Source organism: Panthera uncia, chromosome B1 (assembly GCF_023721935.1).
Source record: "Panthera uncia isolate 11264 chromosome B1, Puncia_PCG_1.0, whole genome shotgun sequence".
In the NCBI taxonomy this organism is placed as follows: Eukaryota; Metazoa; Chordata; class Mammalia; order Carnivora; family Felidae; genus Panthera; species Panthera uncia.
The window spans coordinates 133,352,115-133,368,085 of record NC_064811.1 but is presented as its reverse complement, the minus strand read 5'-3'; the positions used below and the strand labels follow the sequence as shown (position 1 = coordinate 133,368,085).

Here is a 15,971-nt window from a genome sequence, read left to right as displayed (position 1 = left end):
AACTCTGCATCCCAAAGCAACAGAATATACTTTCTTCTCGAGTGCATATGGAACATTCTCCAATATATATCATATACTGGGTCACAAAACAGCCCTTCATAAGTTTACAAGAGTTGAAATTATACCATGCATACTTTCAGACCACAATGCTATGAAGCTTGAAATCAACCACAGGAAAAAGTCTGGAAAACCTCCAAAAGCATGGAGGTTAAAGAACACCCTACTAACGAATGAGTGGGTCAACCAGGCAATTAGAGAAGAAATTAAAAAATATATGGAAACAAACGAAAATGAAAATACAACAATCCAAACGCTTTGGGACGCAGCGAAGGCAGTCCTGAGAGGAAAATACATTGCAATCCAGGCCTATCTCAAGAAACAAGAAAAATCCCAAATACAAAATCTAACAGCACACCTAAAGGAAATAGAAGCAGAACAGCAAAGGCAGCCTAAACCCAGCAGAAGAAGAGAAATAATAAAGATCAGAGGAGAAATAAACAATATAGAATCTAAAAAAACGGTAGAGCAGATCAACGAAACCAAGAGTTGGTTTTTTGAAAAAATAAACAAAATTGACAAACCTCTAGCCAGGCTTCTCAAAAAGAAAAGGGAGATGACCCAAATAGATAAAATCATGAATGAAAATGGAATTATTACAACCAATCCCTCAGAGATACAAACAATTATCAGGGAATACTATGAAAAATTATATGCCAACAAATTGGACAACCTGGAAGAAATGGACAAATTCCTAAACACCCACACTCTTCCAAAACTCAATCAGGAGGAAATAGAAAGCTTGAACAGACCCATAACCAGCGAAGAAATTGAATCGGTTATCAAAAATCTCCCAACAAATAAGAGTCCAGGACCAGATGGCTTCCCAGGGGAGTTCTACCAGACGTTTAAAGCAGAGATAATACCTATCCTCCTCAAGCTATTCCAAGAAATAGAAAGGGAAGGAAAACTTCCAGACTCATTCTATGAAGCCAGTATTACTTTGATTCCTAAACCAGACAGAGACCCAGTAAAAAAAGAGAACTACAGGCCAATATCCCTGATGAATATGGATGCAAAAATTCTCAATAAGATACTAGCAAATCGAATTCAATGGCATATAAAAAGAATTATTCACCATGATCAAGTGGGATTCATTCCTGGGATGCAGGGCTGGTTCAACATTAGCAAATAGATCAACGTGATACATCACATTAACAAAAAAAAAGAGAAGAACTATATGATCCTGTCAATTGATGCAGAAAAGGCCTTTGACAAAATCCAGCACCCTTTCTTAATAAAAACTCTTGAGAAAGTCGGGATAGAAGGAACATACTTAAAGATCATAAAAGCCATTTATGAAAAGCCCACAGCTAACATCATCCTCAACGGGGAAAAACTGAGAGCTTTTTCCCTGAGAGCAGGAACACGACAGGGATGCCCACTCTCACCGCTGTTGTTTAACATAGTGCTGGAAGTTCTAGCATCTGCAATCAGACAACAAAAGGAAATCAAAGGCATCAAAATTGGCAAAGATGAAGTCAAGCTTTCGCTTTTTGCAGATGACATGATATTATACATGGAAAATCCGATAGACTCCACCAAAAGTCTGCTACAACTGATACATGAATTCAGCAAAGTTGCAGGATACAAAATCAACGTGCAGAAATCAGTTGCATTCTTATACACTAACAATGAAGCAACAGAAAGACAAATAAAGAAACTGATCCCATTCACAATTGCACCAAGAAGCATAAAATACCTAGGAATAAATCTAACCAAAGATGTAAAAGATCTGTATGCTGAAAACTATAGAAAGCTTATGCAGGTAATTGAAGAAGATATAAAGAAATGGAAAGACATTCCCTGCTCATGGATTGGAAGAATAAATATTGTCAAAATGTCAATACTACCCAAAGCTATCTACACATTCAATGCAATCCCAATCAAAATTGCACCAGCATTCTTCTCAAAGCTAGAACAAGCAATCCTAAAATTCATATGGAACCACAAAAGGCCCCGAATAGCCAAAGTAATTTTGAAGAAGAAGACCAAAGCAGGAGGCATCACAATCCCAGACTTTAGCCTCTACTACAAAGCTGTCATCATCAAGACAGCATGGTATTGGCACAAAAACAGACACATAGACCAATGGAATAGAATAGAAACCCCAGAACTAGACCCACAAACGTATGGCCAACTCATCTTTGACAAAGCAGGAAAGAACATCCAATGGAAAAAAGACAGTCTCTTTAACAAATGGTGCTGGGAGAACTGGACAGCAACATGCAGAATGTTGAAACTAGACCACTTTCTCACACCATTCACAAAAATAAACTCAAAATGGATAAAGGACCTGAATGTGAGACAGGAAACCATCAAAACCTTAGAAGAGAAAGCAGGAAAAGACCTCTCTGACCTCAGCCATAGCAATCTCTTACTCGGCACATCCCCAAAGGCAAGGGAATTAAAAGCAAAAGTGAATTACTGGGACCTTATGAAGATAAAAAGCTTCTGCACAGCAAAGGAAACAACCAACAAAACTAAAAGGCAACCAACGGAATGGGAAAAGATATTTGCAAATGACATATCGGACAAAGGGCTAGTATCCAAAATCTATAAAGAGCTCATCAAACTCCACACCCGAAAAACAAATAACCCAGTGAAGAAATGGGCAGAAAACATGAATAGACACTTCTCTAAAGAAGACATCCGGATGGCCAACAGGCACATGAAAAGATGTTCAACGTCGCTCCTTATCAGGGAAATACAAATCAAAACCACACTCAGATATCACCTCAGGCCAGTCAGAGTGGCCAAAATGAAGAAATTAGGAGACTATAGATGCTGGAGAGGATGTGGAGAAACAGGAACCCTCTTGCACTGTTGGTGGAAATGCAAATTGGTGCAGCCGCTCTGGAAAGCAGTGTGGACGTTCCTCAGAAAATTAAAAATAGACCTACCCTATGACCCAGCAATAGCACTGCTAGGAATTTATCCAAGGGATACAGGAGTACTGATGCATAGGGGCACTTGTACCCCAATGTTTACAGCAGCACTCTCAACAATAGCCAAATTATGGAAAGAGCCTAAATGTCCATCAACTGATGAATGGATAAAGAAATTGTGGTTTATATACACAATGGAATACTACGTGGCAATGAGAAAAAATGAAATATGGCCTTTCGTAGCAACGTGGATGGAACTGGAGAGTGTGATGCTAAGTGAAATAAGCCATACAGAGAAAGACAGATACCATATGGTTTCACTCTTATGTGGATCCTGAGAAACTTAACAGAAACCCATGGGGGAGGGGAAGGAAAAAAAAAAAAGAGGTTAGAGTGGGAGAGAGCCAAAGCATAAGAGACTGTTAAAAACTGAGAACAAACTGAGGGTTGATGGGGGGTGGGAGGGAGGGGAGGGTGGGTGATGGGTATTGAGGAGGGCACCTTTTGGGATGAGCACTGGGTGTTGTATGGAAACCAATTTGACAGTAAATTTCATATATTAAAAAAAATAATAAAAAATAAATAAAAAAAAAAAAAAGAGACTAAATAGTGGGGCGCCTGGGTGGCTCAGTTGGTTAAGCATCTGACTTGCGGCCAGGTCATGCATGATCTTGTGGTTCGTGAGTTCGAGCCCCACGTTGGACTCTGTGCTGACAGCTCAGAGACTGGAGCCTGCTTCGGATTCTGTGTCTCCCTCTCTCTCTGCTCCTCTCCCGCTCGCTCACTCACTCTCTCTCTCTCAAAAATAAATAAAAACATTAAAAAAGAGAGAGAGACTTAAGAAAAGTATCAACCAATAAACAAACTGTAAAAAAAGATTTTTTGAGACAAAGAGATTTTGAATATTTTCAAGACATTACAGAATTATTTCTTAAGGTTTGGTAATAATATTGTTGGTTAAGATTTTTTTTTTAAGTCTTTATCTTTTAAAGATAAAGATACATAACAAAATAAAAAATATGGATGAATTGAAATGTCTGGATTTACCTAAAATAATCCAGTAGAAGGCGGAAGCAGGAATAAGAGATGGAACATAACTGGCCAGCAGTAACAATGTTGGATGATGCGTACATAGGGTCCATCATACTACTGTCTCCAATATTGTGAGCATTTATATATCTCCATCACACAATGTGATTTAGGAGGAGGAAAAACTCATTTCCAATGGCCTAAAGAATCACGACCGGTATTTTTAACAACACATTCACAAGCAAACATGGTTGCAGCCTGACTCTTGATTTGTCATCTTGATGCACACCGCATGTCAATTGCCCTAAACTTGCCATAATATTGAAAACATCAGACCAGGCCCTTCCCTCTCTGTATCCCCACACTTACGCTGCTCCTTCTGCCAGGAAAATCTCTCTAGACCACCAGATACACTTTTGAGACCTAGTTTAGAGGGCCGCATCTCTGTGACTCTCCCCATTTACCTCAAGGCTTCCCCTGTACTTCTCCATCCCTCAGTACCTATCTGTATTCTCAGTTACTTTGGTTGGTTACTTTTTGTTGCTGTTGTTGTTGTTGTTTTCCTTTTATTCTATTTCTGCCCCCTTCAAGATACTATAATTTTACCCTCCTTAAGGGGAGAAGCTGGATTTTATTTCAATAAATGTTCCCTATAATACGTATGGAAAGCAGTAATTATGTATTTAATAAGTGTTTTGAAAAACAAAGTCAACAGAACAACAGTGAGTCACGGCAAACATAAAATAATATGCCCAGTAATCCAGTTTATATATCCTTAATACAATAATATTTATCTACTATATGCTTGTTACATTCTTTAAAAAAAATTGTCATTTTTTCAAGGTAATGTTATACATCTTGAAAGAAATATCAGTATTATTTCTAGGACAAACTATGCCCAAAGGGATGTGGGCAGGCTATTTTCCTATTTCTGAAAGAATTATAAACTAAAATATGACATTTATGCTATCGTTACATCTCATTTGGTGTGGTTGCAGGAATATGTATTTTGTTCTGTTTGAAATACTATACTATTTCTTATTTCATAAAGATAAAAATGTCAAAATACTCCATAATATGAAATAACATCTCTGAACCACAAGTGAGAGATACATGGGTATAGATGTGAACTTAGCAAAGGACTGTAAGCTTTTCCTTTATGACAGGTAGTAGTTGCAATGTTTTACATTTCTAAACTACAAAAAAATGAGTTAATGCAAAATTAAGGTAATGATGACTTAGCCGTTACAATACTTCTATGATACTTTAAGGAAATTATTTAGTTGCTGCAGTATCCACTATACAAAGAGAAAGGAAACACCTACTAGTATAAAACTTCATTCGCTTCGTGTCTTTCATATCTCACAGTTTCGCACATTAACCTGTAAAAAAAAAAAAAAATAGACATGAGTTCGACATACCTCATGAAAAAACATACTAATAGTTTAAAAACATAAAAGAGACATGTAGTCTAAAAAGTTAAGATTACTGTATATGAACTGTCACAATCATTTATTAGCCTCAAGACACATATTTTTGGTACCTAGGTGAACAAAATAAAATAAAATCTGGTAAAGAGATACTAGAAAAAAGTTTGTTATATGTCAATTTTGTCATGTTTATTGTATAGGGAACAAAATTGTATGTGTTTTACACTTTGTAAATGACATGTGGACAAATTAATGTTCTCTGAAATAAGCAGAAAATGAGAAATAACCTAAAAATCCGAAAGGAGAGCCTCTTAATTTAAAAAATGATAATGTCATTCATGCTGATGTTATTTAACAGCATGTAATTTCAGACAAAAGTAGGTTTTTATTAACTCAGTATTTTCATGACTAACGACTAATGGAAGGCTTTATAACTTAAAGATTTATTTTGGCTGATTCATTCTTAAGGAAAAAATTACAGAAATTATGGAAAATATGAATAAATGTTTAAACATCCAAAATTACCATAAGAACAGCATCTTCAGGAAACATCCTATTATATTAACCCCAAGTAAAATTTCCAAAAAATACAGAAATGCAAAAGAGAAAATGACTATTCCTACTTACGAAGAAACTAGCAAATAAAAAATTGGCCATAAAACTGATTAGTTCAACAGCACTTCCATTTTGGTCAATGGGCTAGTGGTCCACAGCTTGTGCAATACTGGTATTAGCCTACAGCCATCTTTCCTGCTGCTAAATCCAATAAACACCACATACTCTTGATTTTTCACTTGAAAACAACTCTCTTGGATATTCTTTTCCTTGTTCTTCTTACTCCACCACCTTAACTTTACAGGTCCTCTCAAACCCTTACTTGAAACATTCCAACAGAGTATCACTTAACTCCAGGAGACATCAAACCTTGAATACACATCATTAATATATATATATATTTTTTAATAGACTGAATCACACCAATTCTTCATAAGAAAGGATAAGAATCACAAGTGATAGGCCTAAAAATACCTGGTCTTCTATTACATAACAGCTCTGCCTTATTTCCTGTAAAAACCAAAGAATCCTTGCCCCAACCTCTTCCCTGGATCTTTCCTTCTCCTACAGTAGACCCTGCATTCCTTCAGGCTTACCTCCATCTCCAACATCACCATCCATTTCTACCTCTCTCCTGAACCACTTCCTTTAATATATAAACACATCTGTGGCGCCTGGGTGGCTCAGTCAGTTAAGCCTCTGACTTTGGCTCTGGTCACGATCTTGCAGCTCATGGATTTGAGCCCCGCATCGCGCTCTGTGCTGACAGCTCAGAGCCTGGAGCCTGCTTCAGATTCTGTGTCTCCCTTTCTCTCTGCTCCTCCCCTACTTATGCTTTGTCTCTCTCTCTCAAAAATAAACATAAAAACATTTATATATATATATAAATATAAACACATCAGCTTCACCTATTGTGTGGGGGAGGAGGACACCTCTCTTGACCATATATCCTCCCCTCCAGCTATTATCCACATTTTGCTTTACCCATGACAGAAATTCTCCACTTAGACTGTCTATATATTCTACCTCTATTTTCTCACCTTCTTATCACTCCTCCACCATTTGCTCCCTGAAAATGCATAGGCTCTAAAAGTTATTAGCATTCTCTGTGTTATCTTAATTCCACTTCTCAGGAACATTCGATGACTCCTTTTTTCCTTACACTGTCATCTTCTCAGAGGCTTCCTGTCTTTGGTCTCCTGATTTTCCTCTTAACTTCTTGGTCATTTTTTCTGTCTCCTGTGGATTCTCCTCCCATTCCGTTCCTGTACCTGACTTTTGAGTGTTATCAGCTCTCTTCTTCTCTGCACCGTGTAATTTCATACGTTCTGTGATTTTAAATTTAATTTATAAACTGATGACTTCCAAAACAATGCCCCACACCTAATCTCTCACCATGATATCCACTCATCTAAATGCCCACTCAACTAGCCACTGGCTGTGTACTTGCCATTTCATGTTCAAAATGTCCAAAGAGATCTTAAATTTCTTCTCCAAAATTTGCCTTTCCACCATCAGTACCCAATTGTTTAGGCCAAAAACCTTGGAATCATTATCCTTGACTCCTCCCTTTTCTTCATATCCCATCTTTCTGCCAGCATCTGTTTCCAAAATATATCCTCTCAAACTGACCGAGTCTACAAATGTAGATTTCTGCTTCTACTTTTGCACATCTCTTGTCTATTCTCCACATGGCTTCCAGAGAAATCTTTCTAACTCAGATCATCTCACACCTCTGTTCTTAATCTCTGCTACCTTTGGAAGAAATCCAAACTCCTTATCCTTGGTGCCTTCATGCACCAAGACTGTTCCCATGGCCAGGCATCTGGGGCATCAATACACTGCAGAGATTTCTGCACAGCTGCAACGACTCAAATGTTACTTCCTTTGACTACAAAGTCAAAGCAGCCCAGCACCCATTCTTGCCATATGTATGGTAAGTGATGGGAGACTTGTTTGTACAAGCACACTCTGAATGCCCCTGTTAATCACTATCTTGTGAATGTGGAGATCTCATCCTCCCTCTGTGTTCCCATCAAGCAGAATATGCAGAAGAACATGTTATTCAGGGTTCAAGGTCAGGGTCTCAGGGAGTGGCTTACCAGGAACATCTCCTTTGTAACAAAGAATGTCTGGATGACAGGCCTTGAGCTCCTTGGAACACTGGCCATGCAGGGAGGGGAAGGGCTACAGATAGTTGCTAGGCTAGTTGCTACAGTATAAAAGCTTGCTGCATGTATATCCCTGCAACAAGATGCTTTGTGTCCAGTCTGCCACTTCTGGACTCCCTATCGTATATTTCCCCAATAAACCTATGTCTCACTGGCTATCTCTAGGTCATTTCTTCTGCCTCACAGAACAATCACCCACCCCTGACTTAGAGTGTGCTGGGGTATGATCACACAACTGGTGAGCCAGCCAGGAAGCCAGGAAAAAAAACCCATGAGCACCAAGATGTGGGAAAAGGGAATAGGGAAATTTGCAGGGGAAAACCCAGGTTGGCCATCCACACCTACGTGGAGCCCTATAGCCTTATCTTTGATGGACAAGCCCACCACATGAGTATAGGGATGCCCCTGAAAATACCTAAGGGTCTAGAGGAAATATTGACCAAGATTAATTTGACTAAGAAAAGGATGAATGGTCAAGTGGCTGCTGCCACAGTTGGGTGACCCCTCCTAATGGCTGCCCATGTAGCTGTCGTGAAGAAAGTTATGCCAACGACAGAAGAAAATGCATTTAAAGAGGAAAGCTAGATTAACACAAATGAAACCGCAGAGACCTTGATAATCTGCTTGAGGGAACAAGATGTTAAATTAATAACTGTTGGCACACCCAACTGAAGGGTGGTAAATTGCCCGGCAAACGAGTCCAGCAGTTATCTCTTAGCCGGCCTGGGATCCCAAGTTGTAGGACGCAACTAGAGTTCTACTGAGGAACAGATGAATTAGAACAAGCCCATAAAAACCCCCATTCTCTTGGCTCAGCCTATTATTAACAACCAAGATGAAAGCAGAGCAGTCATGCCCATGGAGTGTGGAACCCAGAAACTGCCGGCGCCTGAGCACTGGCGGATACTGAACTAGCAGAATTGGGGGATAAATTCAGATATAAAGGAAGGGAACCCATGGTGGCATCGTTGCTCCCTACGTGGCACGTAGGCACTGAAGGCCGTTTGCTTTCAGCCGGAAACATCCAAGACGGTGTTCATTATCACACACCTTGTTTTACAGCAGCATCCCCACCAGCGCCATCAGTAAAGGTCACGTTACCCTTTTACTCTCCTCGGTGGTACAGGGCTGTAAATTAGCTTGGCCTAGCAAGGTGGGGGGGGGGGGGGGGTACTGACCTCCCCTTTACAATGGCAAAATATGGAAGAGCTCCAGCATATCCTACAAGAGCTGGGGATGAAACACGCTGTCTATGCTGAACACCACAGAGATCCTGATAATTAACCGTTTGCCATGGATATTAAAGATATGTGTTACAGTCTGCCCCCAGTCACTGGTAGAGGGCACTTGTGTCCATCTTGAACCCCTAATGGGACAGCCTGTATCGTGGGTTGGGCAAGCTGCCACAGGTCAAGGGGAAACAGAGAAGATCAGAAAAGAGGTATCCAAAAGCCAGGAATGAAGGGAAAGGACTCACAGGAGAAGAAACAAAGAAGGGGCCTATGCATGTTACCTGTTAGCAGATGTAGTGAGACCTCAGGGCAGTGGGGACCCCCTTTAAGAAAGCAGACAAAAAATTCAATGAAGTCCGTGTCGGGCTCTAGTAGAAATTTAATCCTGAACAGCAAAGGAGGTGCAGATACAGCCAAGGGCACCCTCAGAGGGAGGATGGCAGGCCCCTTCTCTATGAACTAGGAAAGAGGCAAAGGACGTGGATTGCGGTTCGACTGCTGCCATCAGGGTGTACGGGGACCAGAGGCCACAGGTAAAACTCACCATATATTGGTCTAAAAGAAACAAACAGACCGTTTTAGCTCTGGTTGATACTGGTGCCAAATTTACTCTCCTTTATAGAAACAACCACTTTCAAGGGCCCATCTCTGCCATCGATGGGTAGGGGGCTGGTGTCGTCCAAATGAAGTAGGTTGTACTAACTGCAGACAGGATAACGCCCAGCAAAACCCTATTCGGTGTATACAGCCCCAATACCCAAATACATTCTAGGAATGGATGTCCTCTCAGGACTAACATTACAAACTACTGCAGGGGAATTCAAACTGAGGGTGTGCTTGGTCAAACAAACAAGAGGAGATGCAAAATGGACGCTTGTAATACTACCTGTCTCACAGAGGGTAATGGCAATTAAACAATATTCCCTCCCAGGAGGCCACGAAGAAACCACAGGCACAATTAAGGAATTAGCCAAGGTGGGCATTACATGACCAACTCACAGTTGATATAAAAGTCTTATCTGTCTGTAAAGAAACCAGATGGAACACAGAGAATGACTGTGGATCATAGAGAACAAGGTGGTACCCCCTCTTCATGCAACTGTACCGAACGTGTCTCTTGTTGACTCCAAAAGGGGAGGTTCTGGGTACATACCATGATGTGTTAGACCTGGCTAATGCCTTTTTCGATATTCCCAGAGTTCCAGAAAGCCAAGAACAATTCTCTTTCATCTGGGAAGGAGAACAACAGGCATTCATCACCCTACCACAGGGGTATTGATAGAGCCCCTTGATCCGGCACAGCATGGTGGCCAGCGACCTAAGTTGTCAGGCAATTCCAGAGGCAGTCTTTGTTTCATTACATTAATGATATAATGTTAACGTCTGAGTCTTTTTACAGTTTGAAGACCACTATACCAGCCTTGCTTTCCCACCTAACAAGTCAAGGATGAATAGTCAAGAAAAAAAAAAAAATACAGGGCCCTGGTTTATTGGTAAGTACTTTAGTATTACCTGGTCAGAGAAGACAAAAGTTGTTTCTGCAGCAGGTACTGATTAAATACAGGCACATCCCACACCCCATCACCCCAAAGCATTTGCAAACTTTCGTAGGTCTCTTAGAATATGGGCATCAGTTTATCCTTTGCCTGGCTCAATTGCTCCTGCACATTTATAGACTGATTTAAAAAGGAGCCCAATGGGATTAGTCCTCAAAGACAAAGCAAGCATTTTGACAAGCCTAGATGGCTAGTAAACAGATCCAAGCCTTAAGTGTTCTTACACAGGGACAGCCATATGAACTGGATGGAGCCAGTTAGCTAGAAGAGTTTGCATGGAGCTTGTGTCAACGGCAAGGGCACAAATGAGTACTGTTAGGTTTCTGATCACAATGATGGAAAGGAGTCAAGATGTGACTTGGTGTTTTAGAACAAGAGCTGTGTGCTAATTACCATGCTTTACAGCAAGTAGAAGACATAACTAAAGGCATCCGAGTAACTCTTCACACTCAGTATCCCACAGCAGGATGGCTAAAGGATACATTCCAAAAGCCCAAGTCAGGCAGTGCCCAGACCCACACTGGCCAAATGCCATGCCTACTTGCATCAATACAGTACCTTGACAAATAGCCCCCTTAGTGAGAAGCTGCACTCCATTCTCAGCCCCATAACTTACGTCACCTCTGAAAAGCAGCCATTAACTGAGGCAGCAAAGCCATCACAGCTGCCATCCTACGTGCAGGAAGGAGACAGACCAATCCCTGAGCACGCCTGGTATACTGATGGCAGCAAGGGGCCTACCTGTGCCTGGATGGTCACTGCCATCCAGTTCTCAACGGGAAATATCTGGATAGACTCCAGAACTTGACACAGAAGTCAATGGGCCAAGCCTTGAGCAGCCTGAATGGTGATGCTCCCTGAGCCTGACCCCATGTTATATGCACAGAGAGCTGGACAGTCTACAAAGAACTGACCATGCGGCTTCTCCAATGGGAGGCACAGGACTGACTGGTGGCAGGGCACCCACTCTGGGGCAACGGTATGAGGAAGGACATTCTCCAGCACATACGAGGTATGAACATCACTGCTTACCATGTAGATGTGCACACGACACACATCCCACCTGGTAATCAACAGGCTCATGAGTTGGCCCACGTCTGCCTCCTTGAAGATATGTCAACAGAAGATGTAACCACCTGGCTACATGAAAAGACATCTAGGACAACGGACCTTGTGGGCCACTGCTAAGAACTGGGGCTAACCTTGGCATACAAAGACGTTGTAACCATCTACTAACAATGCTCAACCTGTGTCCAGCAATGACCATGACCTTTGCCAAGAGACACTGGACAGATAGCAAGGGGGCAGCACCCTCTTCAGAGATGGCAGAGATGGGATCGGTTCCCTGCCCTTCCCTGACGGCTGCTGTTATTCTTTAATATATACTGACACTTATTCAGGACTCCTGCAAGCCCACCCCAGTAAGCGTGCTAACCAGAAAGCTACCGTCCTTGGTCCAGAACAGTTGTGTGCTGCCTATGGGGTGTTCACTGACATCAACATCGACCAAGGCTCCCACTTTACAGGACACGAAGCGTAAGAGTGGGCCAGCACTCAAGACGCCCGTTGGCATTTGCATCTACCATGCAATCCCACTGCAGCTGGACTGACAGGATGTGTGAGTGGACCGTCAAAACAACTGTCACAAGAAACCATTCACTGGCCCTCTGGACAAGCCACCTGTCAACAGCTGTAGGACATTAAGTGAACAGGTACATTCCAATGGGTCCAGTGCCTGTACTGTACTCACTCAAGGACCCGATGTCACCCTTAGAATGCAAGTAGACAGCAGGCAGGAAAGATGTTCTCTGCCGTAGGTAGGAACACAAGGTAACCTTTTATTGTCCTTGCCACAAGATCTACCTACAGGGGAACATTTAATTAAATGGCCCTGGAAATGGCAAACAAGTCCACGGTGCTTTGGATTTTTGGTCCAATGGGGAATAGGAATAGGAAAGGACCTAACCATCACCCCATTTCTTCACCCCACTCCACCAAAGACAATGAAGGCACACAACCCCAGCCTCTCATTAAGAAAGGACACTATCATAATCAACTTATAGAGCACTGTTAGACCCCCACTATCCTTTTCAGGTTTGCCCCATCATGTAATAGAGGGGCGGCCAACGACTGGGTACTATAAACTTGGAGCCAAACCAGTCAGGGTAGTGCGATCCCAGAACACCACCACCTCCCGCATTCTGTTAGACAATCATGACTTGCCTCTTCCAGTGCCTACTGAACAGCTTGACTTTTCACCCTTAAATTCTGCATAGGGAACCTATTTGCCAATTGGGCCCAGACCATAGCTTCCATACAGAGTAAAACCAACTATTGAGTATATGGTGAACTCTCCCTGTTGGTGACTGCAGGCTTCTCCCGGCAAAATGTTTTCTATAGTTGCTTACCCATTTGTGTTTTCCTATTATTTGGAAGCTATGGCCTACGCTGTTGCTCTGGGATTTGGTTGCAGTACACCTCGGCATACGTGGCCCCAGGGACATTGAGAAACAAGAGCGTATAAAGAATGTATTGGCCATCCAGGGTATGCCTGGGTGGAGTATATGGTACATGCTAGAAGACTTGTTTGTACAAGCACATCCTGAATGCCCGTTAGTCACTATCTTGAGAATGCAAAGATCCAGTCCTCCCTCTATATTGCTATCAAGCAGAATATGTAGAAGAATGTGTTGTTTAAGTTCAAGGTCAGGGGCTCCAGAGTGGGCCAACCAAAAGCATCTCCTTTGTAACAAAGAGTGTCTGAATGGCAGGGCTTTGAGCTCCTTGGAATGCTGGCCACGCAAGGAGGGGAAGGGCTACAAACAGTTGTTAGCATAAGTTGCTATGCTATACAACCTTGCTGCATGTGGATCCCAGCAGCGGGTGCTTTGTCCAGTCTGCCATTCCTGATTCCCTCTATATAAGTTCCCTCAATAAACTTATGTCTCCATCAATGTCTCCGGGTCTTTTCTTCTGCCTCACCAGACTATCACCCACACTTGGTTTGGAGTCTGCTGGGGTACAGCTACACACCATGCTGAACACACTAACACCTGAATAAAACATTGATTCATTTACCTAAATCTTGTCTGCCCAACCAGGAATATAAGCTCCATGATGGCAAGGGTATCAATGCTATATCTCCATGGCTTACATCAAAGTCCAGAACATAGCAGGCACACAATCAATAATTGTTGACTGAATATATAAATTTAACCAGTGCTCTCAGAAAACCATGATACAATCTTCTATAAGACAATGTTGTAAATAAATGAAAAAAAAGTACAAAAAAATGGTTTTGTCTTTAAACATTGCTGGAGAATGTTTTATAAAAAGCACACTGATATTCCCTGAATTCCTCAAGAATACAGTAAGCATAATTTAGTTGTTTCTTAATGATCTAAAACTTTTTATTTGGGGTGCCTGGGTAGCTCAGTCGGCTAAGCATCAACTCTTGATTTGGCTCAGGTCATGATCTCATGGTTCTTGGGATAGAACCCCACATCAGGCTCCGTGCTGACAGCATGGAACCTGCTTATGATTCTCTCTCTCTGCCCTTCCCCTACTCGTGCGTGTGCACTCTCTCTCTCTCAAAATAAATAATCATTTAAAAATAAGTAACGCTGCTTAGATAACAATAATTACCCTTATCCACAATGCTAAAGAATATGAATTTATTTATTTATTTGTTTATTTTAGCAGGCTCTTATTTCTAACACTGAATAGGCCCAGATAGTTATTCTGCTTTTTCAGATTTTTGGCCTCCACCCCTAACTATAGCATCCTCTGCCCCTTTGGCAAATATACTGCTTCTAACCCATGTGGATTAAGGGAGTAAACATTAGAAAAATAAAATTGTATTGAAAAAATATATAGTTCTTAAGATTTGAAAACCTGCACATTGCATAGAATATGCGATCTTACAGCAACACAATTAACCGCATGCCAATTAACCCTCAGAATCACTTTATTGCCTACAAATGGATAGGCCACAAAATGCATAAAGCTGAAGCTTTCAGATAAATGAGAGCCCCTCCCATCCCTCATAGAAGACTAATGTTCTATTAGCCAATACTGAATATACAAACTTTCAAAATCTTGACGAAGAGCTGTTTTTCTTCCTAAAATTGGACAACTCTGTATTATGTGGAAGTCTTAACTGTTCTCTGTTAATCCCAGGAATAAAACTTGTATTTATAAAATTCAAAGAAATTAAAATATCTAAATAAGATCTATTTTTCCTAGAAATGGTAGCTATTATAAAACAGTTTATCTAAGTCAGTGGGTTTATCTGTACCTCTTTTGTTGTTGTTGTTATTAACCATGCTGGTATCCTGATCTCATTCTAAAAAAGGACTTAAGTTAAATTCAGTTGATGTTTCCCATAAATATCAGAAACAAATGGCTTTTCAACATAAGCAGAATAAGACAAACATCTTAAAGCTCCTTCCCTGTAAGTTCGTGCCAACAAACAAAACTGTACAGTCCCCAAAAGAGACCTTCTAAGGTGTCAATAGGCTAAATTATACCACTGAACTAATCAGTTCTTTCTAACCAAAATCTTCCTTTGAAACAGTGGAAGATTGATAGTTCTAAAGCTGGGTGATGGGTTTATGGGACTTCAATGTACTATTTACTTTTCTAATTTTGAGAATTTCCATAAGAAGTATTAAAGTTTTCTTTATTCTATTACACAGAGTTCCTGTTACCTACATAATTTTATAACCACATACTATAGACACATAATCAATATGTGTAAATATTATTTAAATATTATCCATGTGTGTACACATGGGAATGTGCCACTTATATTTGCTTATCAATTGCATTTAATTAAATAGACAGCACTATGACTTTTTCCTAGGATAGTTGTCATCAAAAAAACACAAAATGAAAGTTAGACACTTTAGAAATTATTCTTGCTCTAATCTGAGCCATCTTCTAAATTCCCAATGGTTTTACCCTTTCCAATAAAACTTGAATTTTTAAACACCTAACCTGCAATCTACTTTAATTTAAATGATTTTCATTAAAAATTAAATTTTAGAAGTAT

The 15,971-nt window shown here is 40.8% G+C and overlaps 1 protein-coding gene across 7 annotated transcripts in view; it reads right to left on the bottom strand.

Moving 5' to 3' along the window:
* The window catches only part of RAPGEF2 (Rap guanine nucleotide exchange factor 2), a 254,414-nt gene that overhangs the window by 162,793 nt on the left and 75,650 nt on the right, over positions 1-15,971 (bottom strand). For all 7 annotated transcript variants that reach the window (XM_049631260.1, XM_049631251.1, XM_049631254.1 and 4 more), the window contains exon 3: positions 5,300-5,356. In XM_049631260.1, the coding sequence (XP_049487217.1) occupies positions 5,300-5,356 (57 nt within the window). The remainder of the gene's footprint in view (positions 1-5,299; positions 5,357-15,971) is intronic.